The sequence below is a fragment of the Cuculus canorus genome, chromosome 1 (genome assembly GCF_017976375.1).
Source record: "Cuculus canorus isolate bCucCan1 chromosome 1, bCucCan1.pri, whole genome shotgun sequence".
NCBI classification, from domain to species: domain Eukaryota; kingdom Metazoa; phylum Chordata; class Aves; order Cuculiformes; family Cuculidae; genus Cuculus; species Cuculus canorus.
The window spans coordinates 134675557-134691082 of record NC_071401.1 but is presented as its reverse complement, the minus strand read 5'-3'; the positions used below and the strand labels follow the sequence as shown (position 1 = coordinate 134691082).

The window sequence follows — 15526 nt, the reverse complement described above, 5'->3', positions numbered from 1 at the left end:
AGAAAAAGTTACTTGTAGGATTGAGGCCAAACAGAAGGCTATTTGGCACATTTATTGGTGGTTTTGCAGTCTCAACACAGAGAGAAGAGCCAGACCTTCCTCTCCCTTCCACACCCAAGGCACACAAAGAAACGTGATTCATTGTGATTATGCCCACACTGCTCTCCTCACCATGAGAAGCCATGAATGTTTAAGACTTCCTCTTTTGGGAGCACAAAGTTATTTTTAAAACAGACAGAAAAACCAAGTTGTGTGGATTTTTCTCAAAAGGCTACTTAGGTCTCTGCTGCTTCCTCATCATCTTCCAGAGCATCCACATGGGTATATTGTTTCCAGGCTTTTAAATTACAACTTTTGAGAATGGTTCCGAGTTGCTTCCCGGGCCCCACTTCATACGTGTAAGGAAATTCCGTTCCTTGCTTTCTTTCGTACACAGAATGCATGGTCTGCTCCCACATAACAGGTGAAACCACCTGCTTCACTAACAGCTTCTTAATGTGCTTTGAGTGCATGTACTTTTTGCCATCAACATTGGAATAGACACAGAGAAGTGGTTTCTGAATCTCAATCGATTTTAGGACTTCAGCCAATGGCTCCACTGCTGATTCCATAAGCCTAGTATGGAAAGCCCCACTGACCGGAAGCATTTTTGTATGTGCAAAATAATATTTTCGGGCATTCTCCTGCAAAAACTTCAAAGCCTATAAGAGAGAGAGGTGAGAGTCTTGCATGACAACAGTTTACTCAGTCACACTACCAGAACCACCTCACAAGACTTACCCCAATAAAGGGATTCCTTTCCCCACCCAGCGTCTAAGCACACACTGGAATAAAACCCTCCAGACCAAATACTTTTGTTTGGACAAGCTAAGGCCATATATAACTTCCACAGAGAACCACGAAGTTTTAAAGAAAGAAACAGACAAAACTTTTCAGTTCTGGAGTTCTCAGCACAGGAACTATCTGTCAGAGAAAGTCCAGAGGAGTCCACGAGGATCATCAAAGGGCTGAAGCACCTCCCATATGAGGTCAGGTTGAGAGAGTTGGGGTTGTTCAGCCTGGACAAGAGAATGCCTCGGGAAGACCTTACAGCAGCCCTCCAGTACTTAAAGGGGACTACATGAAAGCCAGGGAGGGACTTTTTTATCAGGGAGTGCAGTGACAGGACAAAGGGTAATGGTTTTAAGCAGAAAGAGGGGAGATTTAGATTAGATATAATGAAGACATTTTTTCCTGTGAGGGTGGTAAGGCAAGGCACTGGAACAAGTTGCCCCAGGAAGCTGTGGCTGCCCCATCCCTGGAGATGTGTTCCAGGCCGTGCTGGATGAGACTTCAAGCAACGTGATCCAGCGGGAGGTGTCCCTGCCCATAGCAGGGGTTTTGGAACTGGATGATCTTTAAAGTCCCTTCCAACACAAAGTATTCTCTGATTCTAAGAAACATGTTATATTGAATGGAAGCGATGGTTGTTCGGAAACAATACCTCCAAGTGTCCTGCGATGACTCTGCTGTCTGGAAACAAGTAGTTTGAAACTTCGCAGACAGGGTTTTCTATACCCAGCAATTCACAGTGTCTACGGGCTTCCAAGCAGGCAAATTTGTAATTTGCCTCTCGCCGACCGATAACCGAAAGCATTCCACTGGGGACAGCTTCCGACGCCTTTTGCATGGCTTCAGCACGCACTTTCACCGCGTATAGTGCTAGGGAGAAAAACATATGCTGGGTAAATATACAAGGGAAGAAAATACCAGTGATGGTGGTTTGCTTTTTTCTTCATGACGAGGGTGGTGAGACAGTGGCACAGGTTGCCCAGGGAAGCTGTGGCTGCCACATCCCTGGAGGTGTTCAAGGCCAGGTTGGATGGGGCCTTGGGGAGCCTGATCTAGTAGGTGTCCCTGCCCATGGCAGGGGGTTGGAAGTGGATGGGCTTTAAAATCCCTTCCAACCCAAACCATTCTATAATTCTATGAATGAACGAATCCTTATTGTCCCTTCCAACCCAAACCATTCTGTGATTCTATGAGTTCCATCTGCGTGGAAGAAAAGGGCGGCTGTTTGCTCTAGTGAAATGTCACTGTCTTTAATGCCATATGACATGTACGAAAGCCAAGTGGAAAGTAACATTTATCCCCTGAGAGCCAAAAAACGCGGTGAGGGGAGGGTGGGAAAGCGGTAAGGGGCTTTGGAAAAAACAGGGGGGTGGAGGGGATCGTGGGGAAGAGATGCTCCTTTGGGGGGGGTGTTTCCATCCCATTCCCCGGGCACCTTCTGGGAATCCCAGGGCTCCAGCGAAGACAAGCGCCGCGAACTCCCCGACGCTGAACCCCGCGGCCGCCACGCAGCTCTCCACCACCTGCACGGGGACAGCGGGGCGTCAGCGGAGACAGCGGGGACCCACGGGCCCCCCCTCGCCCCGGCCCCTCACTTTAGGCTGCAGGCGGTTGAGCTTCTCCACGGCGGCCAGGGAGGCGACGAACACGGCGGGCTGGCAGTGCCGGGTGCGGTCCAGCTCTTCCCGCGGCCCCCGCAGGCAGAGGCCGAGCAGGTCGTAGCCCAGCACGGCCTCGGCCACGCGGTACATGTCCCGCACGCCGGGGTAGCGCAGCAGCCCGCGCCCCATCCCCACGAACTGGCTGCCCTGCCCGGGGAACAGCAGCACCGAGCCCTCCCGGGGCGGCCGCCTCGTCGCCCTCACCGCCTCCTCGCCCGCCTCCTCGCCCCGCACCGAGCTCTGCAGCAGCGCGCTCAGCGCCGCCCCACGCTCCCCCCCGCCGCCCGCCGAGCCGCCCAGCCGCCATGCGACCGCCCGCGCGCCCATCACCGCCCCGGGTGGAGCCGCCGTGCCGCGCAGCCGCCACCAGGCCCCGCCCCCCCTCCGAGCAGGCGTCGCGCGCGGCGGGAGAGAAGGTAACGCGGGGAGGGGGGTGGGGAAGCGCTGCCTCACGCGGGAGCATCGCGGTGTCAACTGGAGTGTGCTCTGAGCAGCTGTGTGTTTGGAGAGTTACACGGGGGGTCTCTCTGACAGAGTGGTTTCATTTAAACAGTGCTTTTCCAGACACTGTTCATTCTCTGAAAATGACAATGTCTTGTGTTCAGCGTGATCTGTGCCGAGCAGAGGTGTCTGCTGCTGTGATCTGTTTGCAGCCTTTCCCCATCTCAAAGGCAGAGCTGGAGCCAGCGATACGAGATTACTATTACAAAAAATGGAATATTTTCATTTAAGCTGAAGTAAAGTTCATCCAAGTAACTGTGTTTTTTGAGAGTTAGACAGAATGTGCCTCTGGTAGCTTGTTTTCTTCCAAACAGTGTTTTCCCAGACATTGTTCATTCTCTGGAGATGATAACATCTTGTGTTCTGTGTGGTGTGTGCTGAATAGAGGTGTCTGCTCCTGTGATCACCTCTGTTTGCAGCCTTTCCCCATCTCCGAGGCAAGGTTAGGCAGAGCAGAGCCAGATCCAAATTAGCAAGAGTTTTGACTGTTGTGAAGTTCATAATAACATTAAAATTAGCTTGGAAAGTGACAGAATAGGCATAAGATTTCCGGGGGGATTTATCCACATGCGTGTAAGTGGGAAATCCGCTGTGTCCCAGCTCTGGTCTGGCTGCACACAATGGATGGAAATCGCTCCCCATGTTGCCCAGCCCTGACAGAGGGTGCTGCTTTCTCAAACCCCAGCCTGGGTCTCAGAGAGGTTTATTTGCTGACATTTTCAGTATCAGGTCTTCATGAGCGCCCCCGGGGCCGTGGCTTTACCCTTGGTGCTGCAGCACAGGGAGGAACTAGTCAGGCAAACACTGACTGTGTTGCTGTGCCAGCATTTGGTATGGAAAATGCTTCTGTTTTTTTTTCTTTTTGGTAAAAAAAAAAGGAACATAAGAAGGAAGCTTATTATTAATAATTTTCTTTTTGCATACAAGTTTTCCAGTCATTCACAGAATAGTCAGGGTTGGAAGACACCTCTGGAGATCATCTTGCCCAAGTCCTCTGCTAAAGCAGGTTCACCTACAGGCAGCTTGCACTCCAGAGAAGGAGACTCCACAACCTCCCTGGGCAGCCTGTGCTAGTGCTCCATCACCCTCACAGTGAAGAAGTTTTTCCTCATGAAAAACTTCCTGTCCAGCTGTGCACATACATGGCTTCACAGTGCTCAGTCAGAGCCGGGTGCCGAGCAGCAGTGAGCACAGATCCTTCCTGCTCCAGTCTCACCGGGACCAGCTGTTCTGCCTTCCCACACAGGGCACATTCACTCTTTGCACTCAGGCAAGGATCATTTCAGGCTGCTGTTAAAGATATCTTTCAGTGTTGCTGTAATTTGGACATTTCTGTAAGGGCAAAAGAAAGGCCTTGTAGTTCTTTTTTTTTTTTCTCCTGAATTCCTAAGTAATGCTTATAAATCAGCACAAAATGCACTTTACTAATTTGAGCATTCAATGACAGACTTATTAAAAAATCAAAATAGGTGAAAGTTGCTGTGCCAAAGTTATAGTTGTGCAATGACTTTGCATCAGGTAAGGTTATGAAACTGTATCAAGCAGTGAGTCAGACTCCCCAGGGCAGTTCAATAAAATAGGCTGTATTGTATAACTCAGGAGAAGGAAAACAGATCAGAACAGCAAGGAATTCTGTTAACTTTTTAATTTGGGCTGAATAAAAAGGATCACAGTGAGCACATATTGCTCATGTTTCTACTCTTTATCCTATGGTGCTCTGTAAGATAATTGCCTCCATTTGTGTCAGCCTCCAGGTAAAATACCTGGAAGAGCCAGTGAGCTTCTCAAATTGGCTGAAATACACAGGCACTACTATAGGATGTATACGAGGTGTACATGACTGCATGCCACTACTTGTACTAGAAGCAGGGATGCCTCCTGTGCTAAGCCAAGAGGAGATGCTTGGGTGGCAAGTTGTCAGACGGGCCAGCTGATATCGTCCCTCGATGAAAACTCGGAGTAACTGCGACCCTTGTTGTGTTTAGCTTGTGCGCTCAAGCTTTTCAGCACCCTTACTACCAGCTGCTCCAAGAGCCCCAACAGCAAGGGGTGCCCCTTTTGCACAAGGCCACCGGATCACAGTTCATCCTATTTGATGCCTGTCAGGAAGGGCCCACAGTTGTGACCTTCACATTTTATGCTTTTAGAGGCAAAGCCTAGAGCAGTGTCCAGTTCCTGCAAACCACTGAAGCAGCCCAGTGAATAACGCTGCAGCTGCAAGTGCACCTCAGCACTACTTTTTGTCTTTGGTTCACCATAAAGGACGCAGACAGCTTGTAAAGCACTTGAGACTGACCAGTGGTGACACTACACCAACATCCCACTGCTATTAAAGCATCCGCTGGATATGGCACTTGCTACGTTTTACCCTGTTGAAATAATACTTGGCAAGCCAAAAAGAGTCAGGCCTAGGCAGCACTTAAACCAGAAATATCCAAGAGAAACTTCACGTTTTTTAGATTAGATGTGGAGGACACTTTCCAGGTGGGCGGGTGAAGAAGTAGAAAGACCTACAGCAGGAGGTTGGGTAGCTGTTTGGAAGGCACATAGTCAAAGGGATGTTTTGTCTTTAATGTACATGGTGCGCAGAGAAATATACATATATAGGGAAAATTAGTAGAGATGGAGCAGTAAACGTCAGATTGCCACCATGTTCTAGTGTACATTTTCATTTCCAGAATGTGAATCTTCAATAAATCATAGATTCATTTGCACAACCTGTGTTTTGCCATTTTAAAAGAAGTGCAACATGGGCAGTGAGATTTGTTGTCTCTAAACCTAATGAATACATCTTGCATTATATACTTAAATAGCTACCATAATTTATTTTTATCTATAAACACATACTATAAACATATTATATTGTAAGATATTTATATTGTATTTATATGATATATCCTATTTTAAGTTTTTCTATTACATGAGAGTAGATAACAAAGATAAGACTGCTTTTTTGTGGTAGCCATACTCAGTGTCACAGACTGTAATACAACTTTGTTTTTAGTGTTGTGGTTTCCCAGGAGTTAAAGTTACAACAGAGGTTAACAGCTTATCAATATAAATTAAACTCCTTAGTTTACCAGACGGCTATCTCAGGAAGGGAAGCCCTTCCCTAGAGAAAATCTGCATGCTGCTTCTGACACCTGGGCAGAACCACATCTGCCCTCAAAAAAATGCACTGTAGAGGATGAGAGGGAGAGTATATATCTTAGGACCAGCTCCTTCAATAGTATGTCCACAGCTTTGTCAATCTACCTCAAAAAGGCCAGAACTAAAAATCCCAGAACTATGTGGGTGATTTAGCCCTGCTGAGAGATTTTCCTTCATCTTTTTAATGCAATAGCTATAATTTAAGCCCCATGTGATTGGGAAGCCAGCACTAAGTTGCACAAGAAAGGGATTAGCGTGCAGTTAATCAGAATAGGAGTATAAGAAAATGCAATGAAAGTGGTTGTTCTTTCCTTCCTTCTTCACACTGACCGAGCTCTCCCTGGGAGCGCTCAAAGGAGGAAGGGACCCACCTGTTTTTCAGAGACCTGTTCAAAGCAAAGAAGTACTCTAGTTCGTTTTCATCAGGCTGTAGAAGACCAGCTCAATTATGTTATATGCATTCATCCCCGCCCTGCAGCACCCCATCCCTTCTTTTTGGGTGTGCACTGTCTTTTCAGAAAGAGAAGAGAAGAAAAATTTTTTATTGTGAGGATGGTGAGGGGCACTGGAACAGGTTGCCCAGAGAAGTTGTAGAGGTCCCATCCCTAGAGGTGTTCAAGGCCAGGTTGGATGGGGCTTTGGGCAACCTGATCGAGTGGAAGGTGTCCCTACCCATGGCAGGGGAGTTGGAATCTTTAAGGTCCCTTCCAACCCAAACCATTCTATAAGTCTATGATTTTCTGCATGATACACCACCATAGAGAAACAACTTGCAAAAAGATAGAAGCCAATTTGGCAGCAAGTTGCAGTGTTGTTTTTTTTTTCCCCTTTATTTCTTGTGTTACTTTATGCAGCTGGGATGACCTTTGGGCAAATCAGATGTTTTGAATACCAAGAAAAATTATTTTGACACATTTATGAAACAAGCTGTCCTGCTGCAGCCCTTACTACACTGCTGAAACTGCCTAAAGTCAGACTAGGTCTAAACAGAAAATGAGCAAGGTGATGAAGAAAGTGTTGCAGGGCAGAGGCATGAGGTGGAAACAGAAGTTAAGTGTGTATGAGGAGAAAGGGTTTCTAACTGTGGTAGTTCTTAGAGGCAGATATCTGCTGGGCATGCTGCAGATATCATCCATGGACATCCAGGTTTCTTCAGTATGAAAATCAGGGTGCAAGAATATTGTGCACCCAGATCTCACCCTGAAGTGGATCTGGGATATGACTGGGAAAATAGTGATTAGTTCTAGGTTGTGTAATACAGATGCAGCCACAGGGAATGTGTTAGCAAGCCGGTGCTGTGCAAGTTAACACCAAGTAATTTCAGGTTTATCAGGTATACAGCAAAAGGAAGTTAGGGCAGATAATAATTGATATACTCTGTGATTACGTTACTTTCAGAACCTGTACTGGGTGTTGCATAAATGTCACACTGATCTCATTCTGCACAGCTAACCAAACAAACACTACAGCACTGACCAAATGCACCAACTGTCCAGGGTGCAGCCCTGCCTTTTACTTACTCTCTCACTAAAAACTTGTACTAAGAAACCAGAGGAAGATGGATGTGGCTTCTTCCAAATCAATGAGCGCTGCTCCTCAAGTTAGCTACTGCTTTTTTTTTTTTTAATGGGAAAACAATACTAGTATTTCATTCCTTGGGAACTAAAATATAGGAACTCCCAATGCTGATGGGTAGCTGTAGCCTACTAGACTGAGCCTACTGGCACACTCTGATCTTGCTGCACGGCTTCGTTCATCTTCTCCTTGGTACCATGCAAGAGAGAGTATTTTGCCATGCTTGGGAAGTCCTGACAAATACTATTGGAAAACACAGTATATAATTAGTAGTAATAGTAGTAGTCAAAAGACTGGGACACTAACATTCAATTCAAGCTCGTAAGCTCCGTCTCTTCACTTCTATTTCTTCCCCTTCCCTGTTCCTTTTCTTAGTGCCTTCTTTATTTCTATTAGCCTGCTTGATTTTCTTTCTCTTGACACTTAGGAATTATTTTAGTATTCTTCCTCCAACATGCAGACACGTAGCTACATTATTTATTCACTAATGACTGCAGCAGAGCAGAACTTTCCAATTTTATAGTATTTATAAATTCAGCTTGCAGAACACTTTCAGACTTTCTTTCCTGTGGGGTAAGCTGACAGAATCCCTGACAAAGTCCAGTTGCTTAGTACCTGCAGGAAACTACCCTGATATTGTTACATCCAAATAAAGCATAAACCCCTCTGGATCCTTGCTTATCACTTAAAAGAAAATAGCATTTGGCAGCGACACTGGAGCTGCACAGATGACCAGTACTTTACAGCATACGTAGAGAACTAAGGCTGATGCTCTCTCTGTAGGCAAAGCAACAGGGTTAAGAATTAGTGGGATCTTCATAACTTTACATTTCTAACTTAACCATTGGGAAATATTTATCTGAAGGCAACCAAAGAAAATCATTGTGCTTGGTTGGAGCTCTTGTTCCCATTACACCTTGTTGCTCCTGCATATAGCAATTCCTTTAAATCCCAGTAAAAGCAGAGCCTTTCATGCTGTCATATGGGTGAGAAGCAGTATATATACTGCAGCTGACAGCTTGCTCCCTCAGGAAGGTTACAACACAGATGAAGGCATAGGAGAACATCTTAACTCCTTTGCTCCTTTTAAGACGCTCCCTGGTAAATAGCAGGTAGAATCCATTAGGCAGGAAGTATGGCAGCAATGACTACAGCACTGAGCTATGCAGATTTTCTCCTGCCTTCCTTGTTCACCCTCCACCCCAGACCTAATTGATACTATTCCAGCAGACTAGCCCATCCTTTTCCCACTCCTTCTTCTTTCCAACCTTAGTTCTAAATTTTTCCCTGCTTAGTTTTTCTTTCAATCATTCATTCTTTTGTTCTGTTTTTGACTTTGACTTCTACGCTTTACCTGCTGCCTTTTTTCTGCACATTCCTATTAATTGCCCTCCCACGACTCTTCCTTAAGTCATGCCTACAGCCCAGCAGCCTACATGACCTTTCTTGTTTACTCCTTACAAATTTTCTAATCCTGCATGCTTTACCAGTCCCCCTGCAGTCTTTTTTGCCTTCAGAATTCTACTCTGCTTCTGTCACCAGGATTTTTCTTGATCCCATGCAATCTGGCTTGTGATCCCAGCCACTGAAATCTCTTCATTAAATCTGCACAACTGTATGGGCAGGCCGCTGAGAACAGGGAATAAAAAACATAATGCAAGAGAGAGCTCCCTTTCTGGCCGGGCTCGTACCTGTTCTCCAAACAGAAATCCCCTGTACCAGCAGAACTGCGACAATGCAGCGTCATTTGTGCGCCATTTCCTGTCAGTTTAAGCACATCTATTAGAAGATGGATTTCCTCTTCCCCACTCCCTGCCTTCTCATCCCAGCAGCTATAACTGTAGGAATGAATACTTTTAAACATAGGCCAAGATGACAGCCAAGTCAATAAGGCACTTCTCTTTGACAAGCCTCTGAAATGCTGGTTGCTCTAAAACTTTTCTCTCCAGTTACTCTTTCCCCACTACTGCAATCTCTTACAGTTCCTTCCTGCTGTCTCCCTGTCCTGCATTAACAGATGAACAGGATTTGGGTGTATTTGCCTGCCATATAGTTGAAAAAATATGGTGTTTCGGTTCTGCCCTCTATCATACTTCTAATATGTTTACATTTCAGCAAACTAAACAAAGCTCTTCTGTAGCATTTGACTTTTGGCCAGAAAATCTGCAACAAGGCTTTTTTCCTGCTTGACTGCTTTCTTTTACTGCTGTCTGTACTCCAGCTAAAGCAGCACGGCCTACCAGAGCAAGGCATTACTAAGTCTTACTTCTCTAGGCAAATTTAATGCAGTCCACTTCATGGCCTTGGCAGTTAAGGTTGCTGCAAGTGATTTGAGTGCTTCATGAAGAAGCCACAGGTGTACTCCTCATTTATCCACTAAGATCTCCTTCCTTGTTTAGCAAAATGTCATTTAAGTTATTACCTTCTCATTGTACTCCCTGGCATTTATTTTCTGAGGCAGCTTCTCAAGTGTCTGCTACTAATTCTCATCACTCTTACTAGCCATCGAGCATCCTTAGCACCCTTCTGAGGCTAAAAATGTAACACAACCTATAGAATTATCTGTCTTGAGCACAGGAAAGTGCACACTGTTTTCTTACTCCTGACTGTGCCATTCCATTGAGTGAATAGACCTTTTGGTGAATACAGAAATACACTCTTAGTGCTCCCCCCCTGCCAAGTGGAACTCATATAACATCAAACTGCTTTATTCCTCTGGCTTACTCATGGATAAGAATATTTATGTAGGTAATATTCAGTAATGTTACTGCAAAAAGCTGAGAGGAAAATAAAGGCCTAGCACCCACCTCCGCCAAATGTAAATGATAGATTCCTTTATGGGGGTGAGTATGTTCCAATGAACCTGTTACAAGATCCTTTAACTTCAGCTTCAGTCTTTCTTAGTGACAGGACTCGGCTGAGGATCAGATCAAACACGTGGATATATTTCTAAAATCAGCTGAAAATGGAATATTTTTGTAGTTTCAGTTAAAAATTGCTCTGCCAATCACCATGTTTGGGTTTGTTTCAGGTTCACTGTCTCAATGGAAGTGGTACCAGCCTGGGCCCCAGCAGCGAGTTTCACTCTCCTGCCCCATACAGGAGGATTTTTAGGAAGCAAGATAACCAAAAAGGAAATCCCAGCGTGGTATGCATCTTTACAGAAGCCATCTTGGTGTCCACCTAACTGGGTGTTTGCTCCTGTTTGGGGAACTCTCTACACATCTATGGGGTATGTTTTTCATGTTGGATTAAGGCACTTAGCTGATCTCAAAGTTGCTTATTGTATAATGCTGGACCAGAGGACTCTTACTGTATACCTGTGGCTATATGATTGTAAGAAACTGTCACACTGCTTGCTTAACAAGTAATAACGTGTTTTTACTGTGTGTGGGTTTGATAGGATATTTTGTATGCATAAGTATCCACATCAAAAGCAGAAGTTTGAAAAGCTGCCATTAATGTGCTTTCTTCATTCATTCTGAGGGGAAGACCTGCCAAGCTGGCAGTGACAGAAGCAAGGCAGCACTGGGATTTCTTTCATATGTATGTCCTTTCAGTAGTTTTAGGAAAATAAAGGGGGTGGGATGTGTGTGGGGTGTGTGCATGTGCGTAAAACCCTTCCAGGCAGGGGACATTAATTTTTGCATGCTTTCATATAAACTGTGAGCTGTGCCACAGCGAAGAGCTAGCACTCTGCTCCTAGAGCCTCAAGAGGGGTTGGTGCAGCCCCCAAGCACTAAATGATTCTTTGTGTTTCTTCTGCTCTTGGTCATTAAGCTACATACCAACATACAGCATGTTTTTTCCTAGCTATCAAATAGGCAGTGTTGCTACTGCAATAGCAATAGTTTTTAGGCTGCAGTACGCCTTTCATGGCTTACCCCTCCTATTTCTTCAATCACGCCAGTACATTTTTGTAGTTTGCATATAGCACCTGCTTAACTATATAAAATTTCAAAGAGACCAAGTCTTCTCTAGGTTAACATTACATAGTCATCTTGCAAGTTATCTTAAATATTCCAGCACTTTTTGCAAAATACAGCAGTGATGCAATCTCTGAAACTATAGCCGAATGCTAAATTGGTGCTCTTGTACGTTCTCTCACTTTGGTTTATTTTCTTTCCAGAAAAGCTTTGTAATTTTATAGCCTCGTGTACTGTCCCTCCTTTCCATCAGTAGTCTATTTTCTTAGTCCTTTTACAGAGTATACTCTTAAAAATTATTCTCCACTCTTGTATGTTTCAAGAGTTAGCATTTGAATCAGATCATTCCTGACCTGTGCATAAAAAAATGCCTTTTATTAAAGAGACAAGAGCTGGGTGGCTTCCCCATGAAGGGCTTCCTACAAACTGACTGCAGTTTGTAACCCTGTTTCTGGATTCTTCATCATAAACCTGGACAGCAAGCTAAATATTTTAAAAATCCAAATTGTGGATTATCAAAATTATCATTTTGATAATATCAGAACCAGTATATTCTGAGGTGGATGTCCTGGTTATGTATTCTACATCTAGCTCAGTGAAAAGGCCATATTTATTACCAGGCCTTTTCTTCTGTAGTCCATTATGTGCACACACTCCTGGACTCAAGCCGCTCGATTACTTTAGAACTTCTTGAATATATTAAAAGCAAGAAATAACTAAAAATAAGATTTAGAAAGCTTACATGCCGTTCTTGACCTTTAGCTTCCTAGCAGACTTATACATCATGATGTTGGTCTGAAGTTAAAGTTAGAGGCATGAACAACTCTTAAGCCCACACCATGGCTCTGTAAATCACTTCAGAACAGATTTGGGTCCTGGTGCCCTTTATGGAAATAAACTTAAGTTTCTAATGCTTAATCCTCTGCCTCTTTCTTTTTGTTTAATACTTTCTGCAATCAAATTGCCAAGATATAAAAGCTGCATTGTTTAGCCCCTATGAAAGAAATGGCCAAGAAGCAAACCTGGATCACTTACTAGGGCAAGTAGGAAAAAAAAATCTTGTATGACCTACAAATGAAGACAAACTCCTTGCAATTCAGTTACTCCTATGGATGTTTGTCTGCTTCAGAAAAAAATAAGGCTTACAAGCTGGTCTCCCATCTTTGCTTCAGTGTCAGCAGAAATACTGACGAGCCCCCTGCTGTCCAGCGTAGCGCAACAGTCCAGCTGACATTCCTACCAGGGTGGAATCAGTATTCAGTTACTAATTTTGAAACAAGGGTCTAATTCCAGATGTTGGTATTTTATCCAGGGGATTCTACTGTGGTCACTTTGAATGGCTGTGCAGTCAGCTGGATTGAAATCTAGCTAATGTCTAAAAGAAAAGTCAAATGAGCAAAATAAATACCAAAATCTTCAAAATATTTTTGGAAGATCTTTCAGTAGCCACGTATTCTGCAGACAGGAAGGGTACCAGATACTCCTTGTGGTTAATTCTCGCCACAGAACTCCTAAAATCTTTGTCCTTTCTGACAAGTGACTCCTGCTCTAACATCTTTCATCCCCATACTACCTGTGCTTTGGAATGCCACCCAATTCCTACTTCTCCTATATTCATTTCATCCACTCAAAAATTTAGTGGGTTGTGGAGTTTTTTTTTTTTAAATGCTATTTTTAAAGCATCATCTCCCCATACCAAAATTAATGTTTTCTTCACTATTTAGAGACTTACCTTTTACCGTTGCATCTTAGATTTGCTTCCATTTCAACATGACTTTCTCTTAAGACTGAAATGCAGTAGGCCTTCCGCTCGTCTGCACCAAGAAGTGAGAACTCTGTACAGGACAGTGAATAGTTCTTTCTCCATATTGTCATCCACAGCTCGTGATCAACTCTGTGCTGTCAGTTACTGTGCCAAGTAGCACCTGGATATCTACTTTTCCAAATTTAGACCCTACCACTGAAGTAACTTTGTTTGATCAAGAATATGTGGTTGCTTTCTAAGCAGTGTCCTGAATTACACTTTCCATTTGCTTTCTCCAGATTTGGCTCCTACCTGGTGTGGAAGGAACTCGGGGGCTTCACAGAAAAGTCAGTGGTACCTCTGGGTCTGTATGCAGGGCAGCTGGCATTAAACTGGGCATGGACTCCAATATTTTTTGGAGCTCACAAAATGGGATGGGTAAGTAGAAAGAAAGTTTCTAAATTGCAAGTTTCTGCTGTCGTTTACAAGATGCTAAGACAAAAGTTTAGTGTCATAATCTTTTCTCCCTGAAAATGGCCCCGAGTACAGAATATATCACGCAGAATTTTTCTAAAATTCTCTTTAATGCATGCCAGCAGCCACCTGAGAGAATTTACATATCTACAACCGCCTTAAGTGTTTAGGTTTCAAGAAGCTCTTCCTGCCACCCTTTCATAAGAGCTTTGTGTAACTAAAAAACATGAACATTTATGCCTTTCTTACTAAAATTCCTATGTATCTCTGGCAAACAGCAGTGATAAGCAGCTTATCATAACATTACTCAAGTAATCAGCATCCATTTTAGACAAGACATTTTCTGCAGTCTGAAGAGACAGCTTGCTCAAAAATGAAAAATATTTGCCTGGTTCTCTAAATATTCATGCAGTGCTGTAATAGTGACAGACTTTTGCAATCTATCGTTGATTCATTCACACTGCACCTCTTCAGGCAGCATCAGTGACACAAAAAGACTGGTTAAGCTTACTTCGCTAAGTCACTTGCTCAAAGTCACACTGGCCTTGTAGTCAGAAGGTATGGGTGAGAGCTTTTCTGCTCCCAGCTGCAGTGCCCTTCTTTGTGACTGTTGTGTATTGACTCATAACTTGGCAGAAATCTTATCTTTTTTTTGCTGGCTGGTTTTCTGAGAAAGAGCTAAGTGGAAAAAGCCACAGAGATTATCTAGTCAAGAAAATGCAACATGTGAAAACAACACTTAACCACCTTCCTGTGTTTCAGGGGTTGGTGACTCTGCTGCTTACAACTGGTACGGCAACAGCTACAACTGCTTCCTGGTATAACATCAAGAAAACAGCAGCTTATTTGATGGTTCCTTACTTAGCTTGGCTAACCATGGCTTCTGCACTCAATTACCGTATCTGGAAGGACAATCGCAACAAGAAACAATCTGAATAAACAGTTTTCAGCCAAAAAGATGTTTTTTATCACAAGAATTTTCTAAATGAAATCATGGCCTTATTTTGGTTTTGGCTAAAGTACTAATACCATTACTTTGTCAATTACAAGTTGACAAAGCAGTACTTGTTTAAAACAAATATGTCTTTACTAGTTCAGTCATGAAGGGTTGCGTGTCTGACTGGGTTTTATAGTAAACTAAAAGATAGTACTGATTGAAAAAGTACTACTTTTCTATACTATAGCATTTTATATGACAACAGCATTTTAACTACTACCAGAAATTAGTATGAACTCCAACTTTATTATTGGAGTTCATAAATGTTATTATTGGAGTTCATAAATGTTATTATTGGAGTTCAAAATAATAAAATTCCTCTTTATTATGTTCAGAGGAAGAAATTCAGCCGTATATTAGCAACATCTTCCAGAAAGCTGCTACAAGTGTAAGGCAGAACTGTGGCCTGAATCTTTCATGTCTACCACTAGACACAGTGCTTTACTACTACAATGTGTCCCACTACAGATGCCAGATACTTATCTTCTGGCCATTCTACTCTGGAAACGTTTAGGACAAGAATGCTTTCACTGTTTGTGCCTTCCCACTTTGAAGCCTTTTACAATTTAAGGTCAGCTAAAAGCATTAAACTACATGGAAACGTACTAACCTTGCTCCATTGTTTTTATTGTTCTTAAATGATTTTAAGCAGAAAAATACTGAAGGT

The 15526-nt window shown here is 43.6% G+C and overlaps 2 protein-coding genes across 2 annotated transcripts; one reads left to right on the top strand and one right to left on the bottom strand.

Annotated features, from left to right (window-relative positions):
* Window positions 1-23: 23 nt before the first annotated feature.
* Window positions 24-2819, bottom strand: MCAT (malonyl-CoA-acyl carrier protein transacylase). Its single transcript, XM_054070783.1, has 4 exons — window positions 2427-2819; window positions 2267-2354; window positions 1484-1701; window positions 24-701 (listed from the first exon to the last, which is right to left on the bottom strand). The coding sequence occupies exons 1-4, from the start codon at window positions 2817-2819 to the stop codon at window positions 276-278; spliced, it is 1125 nt and encodes a 374-aa protein (XP_053926758.1). The 3' UTR covers window positions 24-275.
* Window positions 2779-15464, top strand: TSPO (translocator protein). Its single transcript, XM_054070822.1, has 4 exons — window positions 2779-2908; window positions 10750-10950; window positions 13688-13826; window positions 14625-15464. Exons 2-4 carry the CDS (start codon window positions 10763-10765, stop codon window positions 14799-14801), a joined length of 504 nt encoding a protein of 167 aa, XP_053926797.1. The 5' UTR covers window positions 2779-2908; window positions 10750-10762; the 3' UTR covers window positions 14802-15464.
* The last annotated feature ends 62 nt before the right edge of the window (window positions 15465-15526 follow it).

Excerpts from the sequence above, each read along its gene's own strand:
- MCAT (XM_054070783.1), bottom strand. The coding sequence starts at position 2,819 with ATGGGCGCGCGGGCGGTCGCATGGCGGCTGGGCGGCTCGGCGGGCGGC. Across the intron at positions 1,702-2,266 it reads AGCCCTGGGATTCCCAGAAG|CACTATACGCGGTGAAAGTG; the intron begins GTGCCCGGGGAA and ends TTTTCTCCCTAG. Across the intron at positions 702-1,483 it reads TCATCGCAGGACACTTGGAG|GCTTTGAAGTTTTTGCAGGA; the intron begins GTATTGTTTCCG and ends TCTCTCTTATAG.
- TSPO (XM_054070822.1), top strand. The coding sequence starts at position 10,763 with ATGGAAGTGGTACCAGCCTGGGCCCCAGCAGCGAGTTTCACTCTCCTG. Across the intron at positions 10,951-13,687 it reads ACTCTCTACACATCTATGGG|ATTTGGCTCCTACCTGGTGT; the intron begins GTATGTTTTTCA and ends TGCTTTCTCCAG. Across the intron at positions 13,827-14,624 it reads GAGCTCACAAAATGGGATGG|GGGTTGGTGACTCTGCTGCT; the intron begins GTAAGTAGAAAG and ends CCTGTGTTTCAG.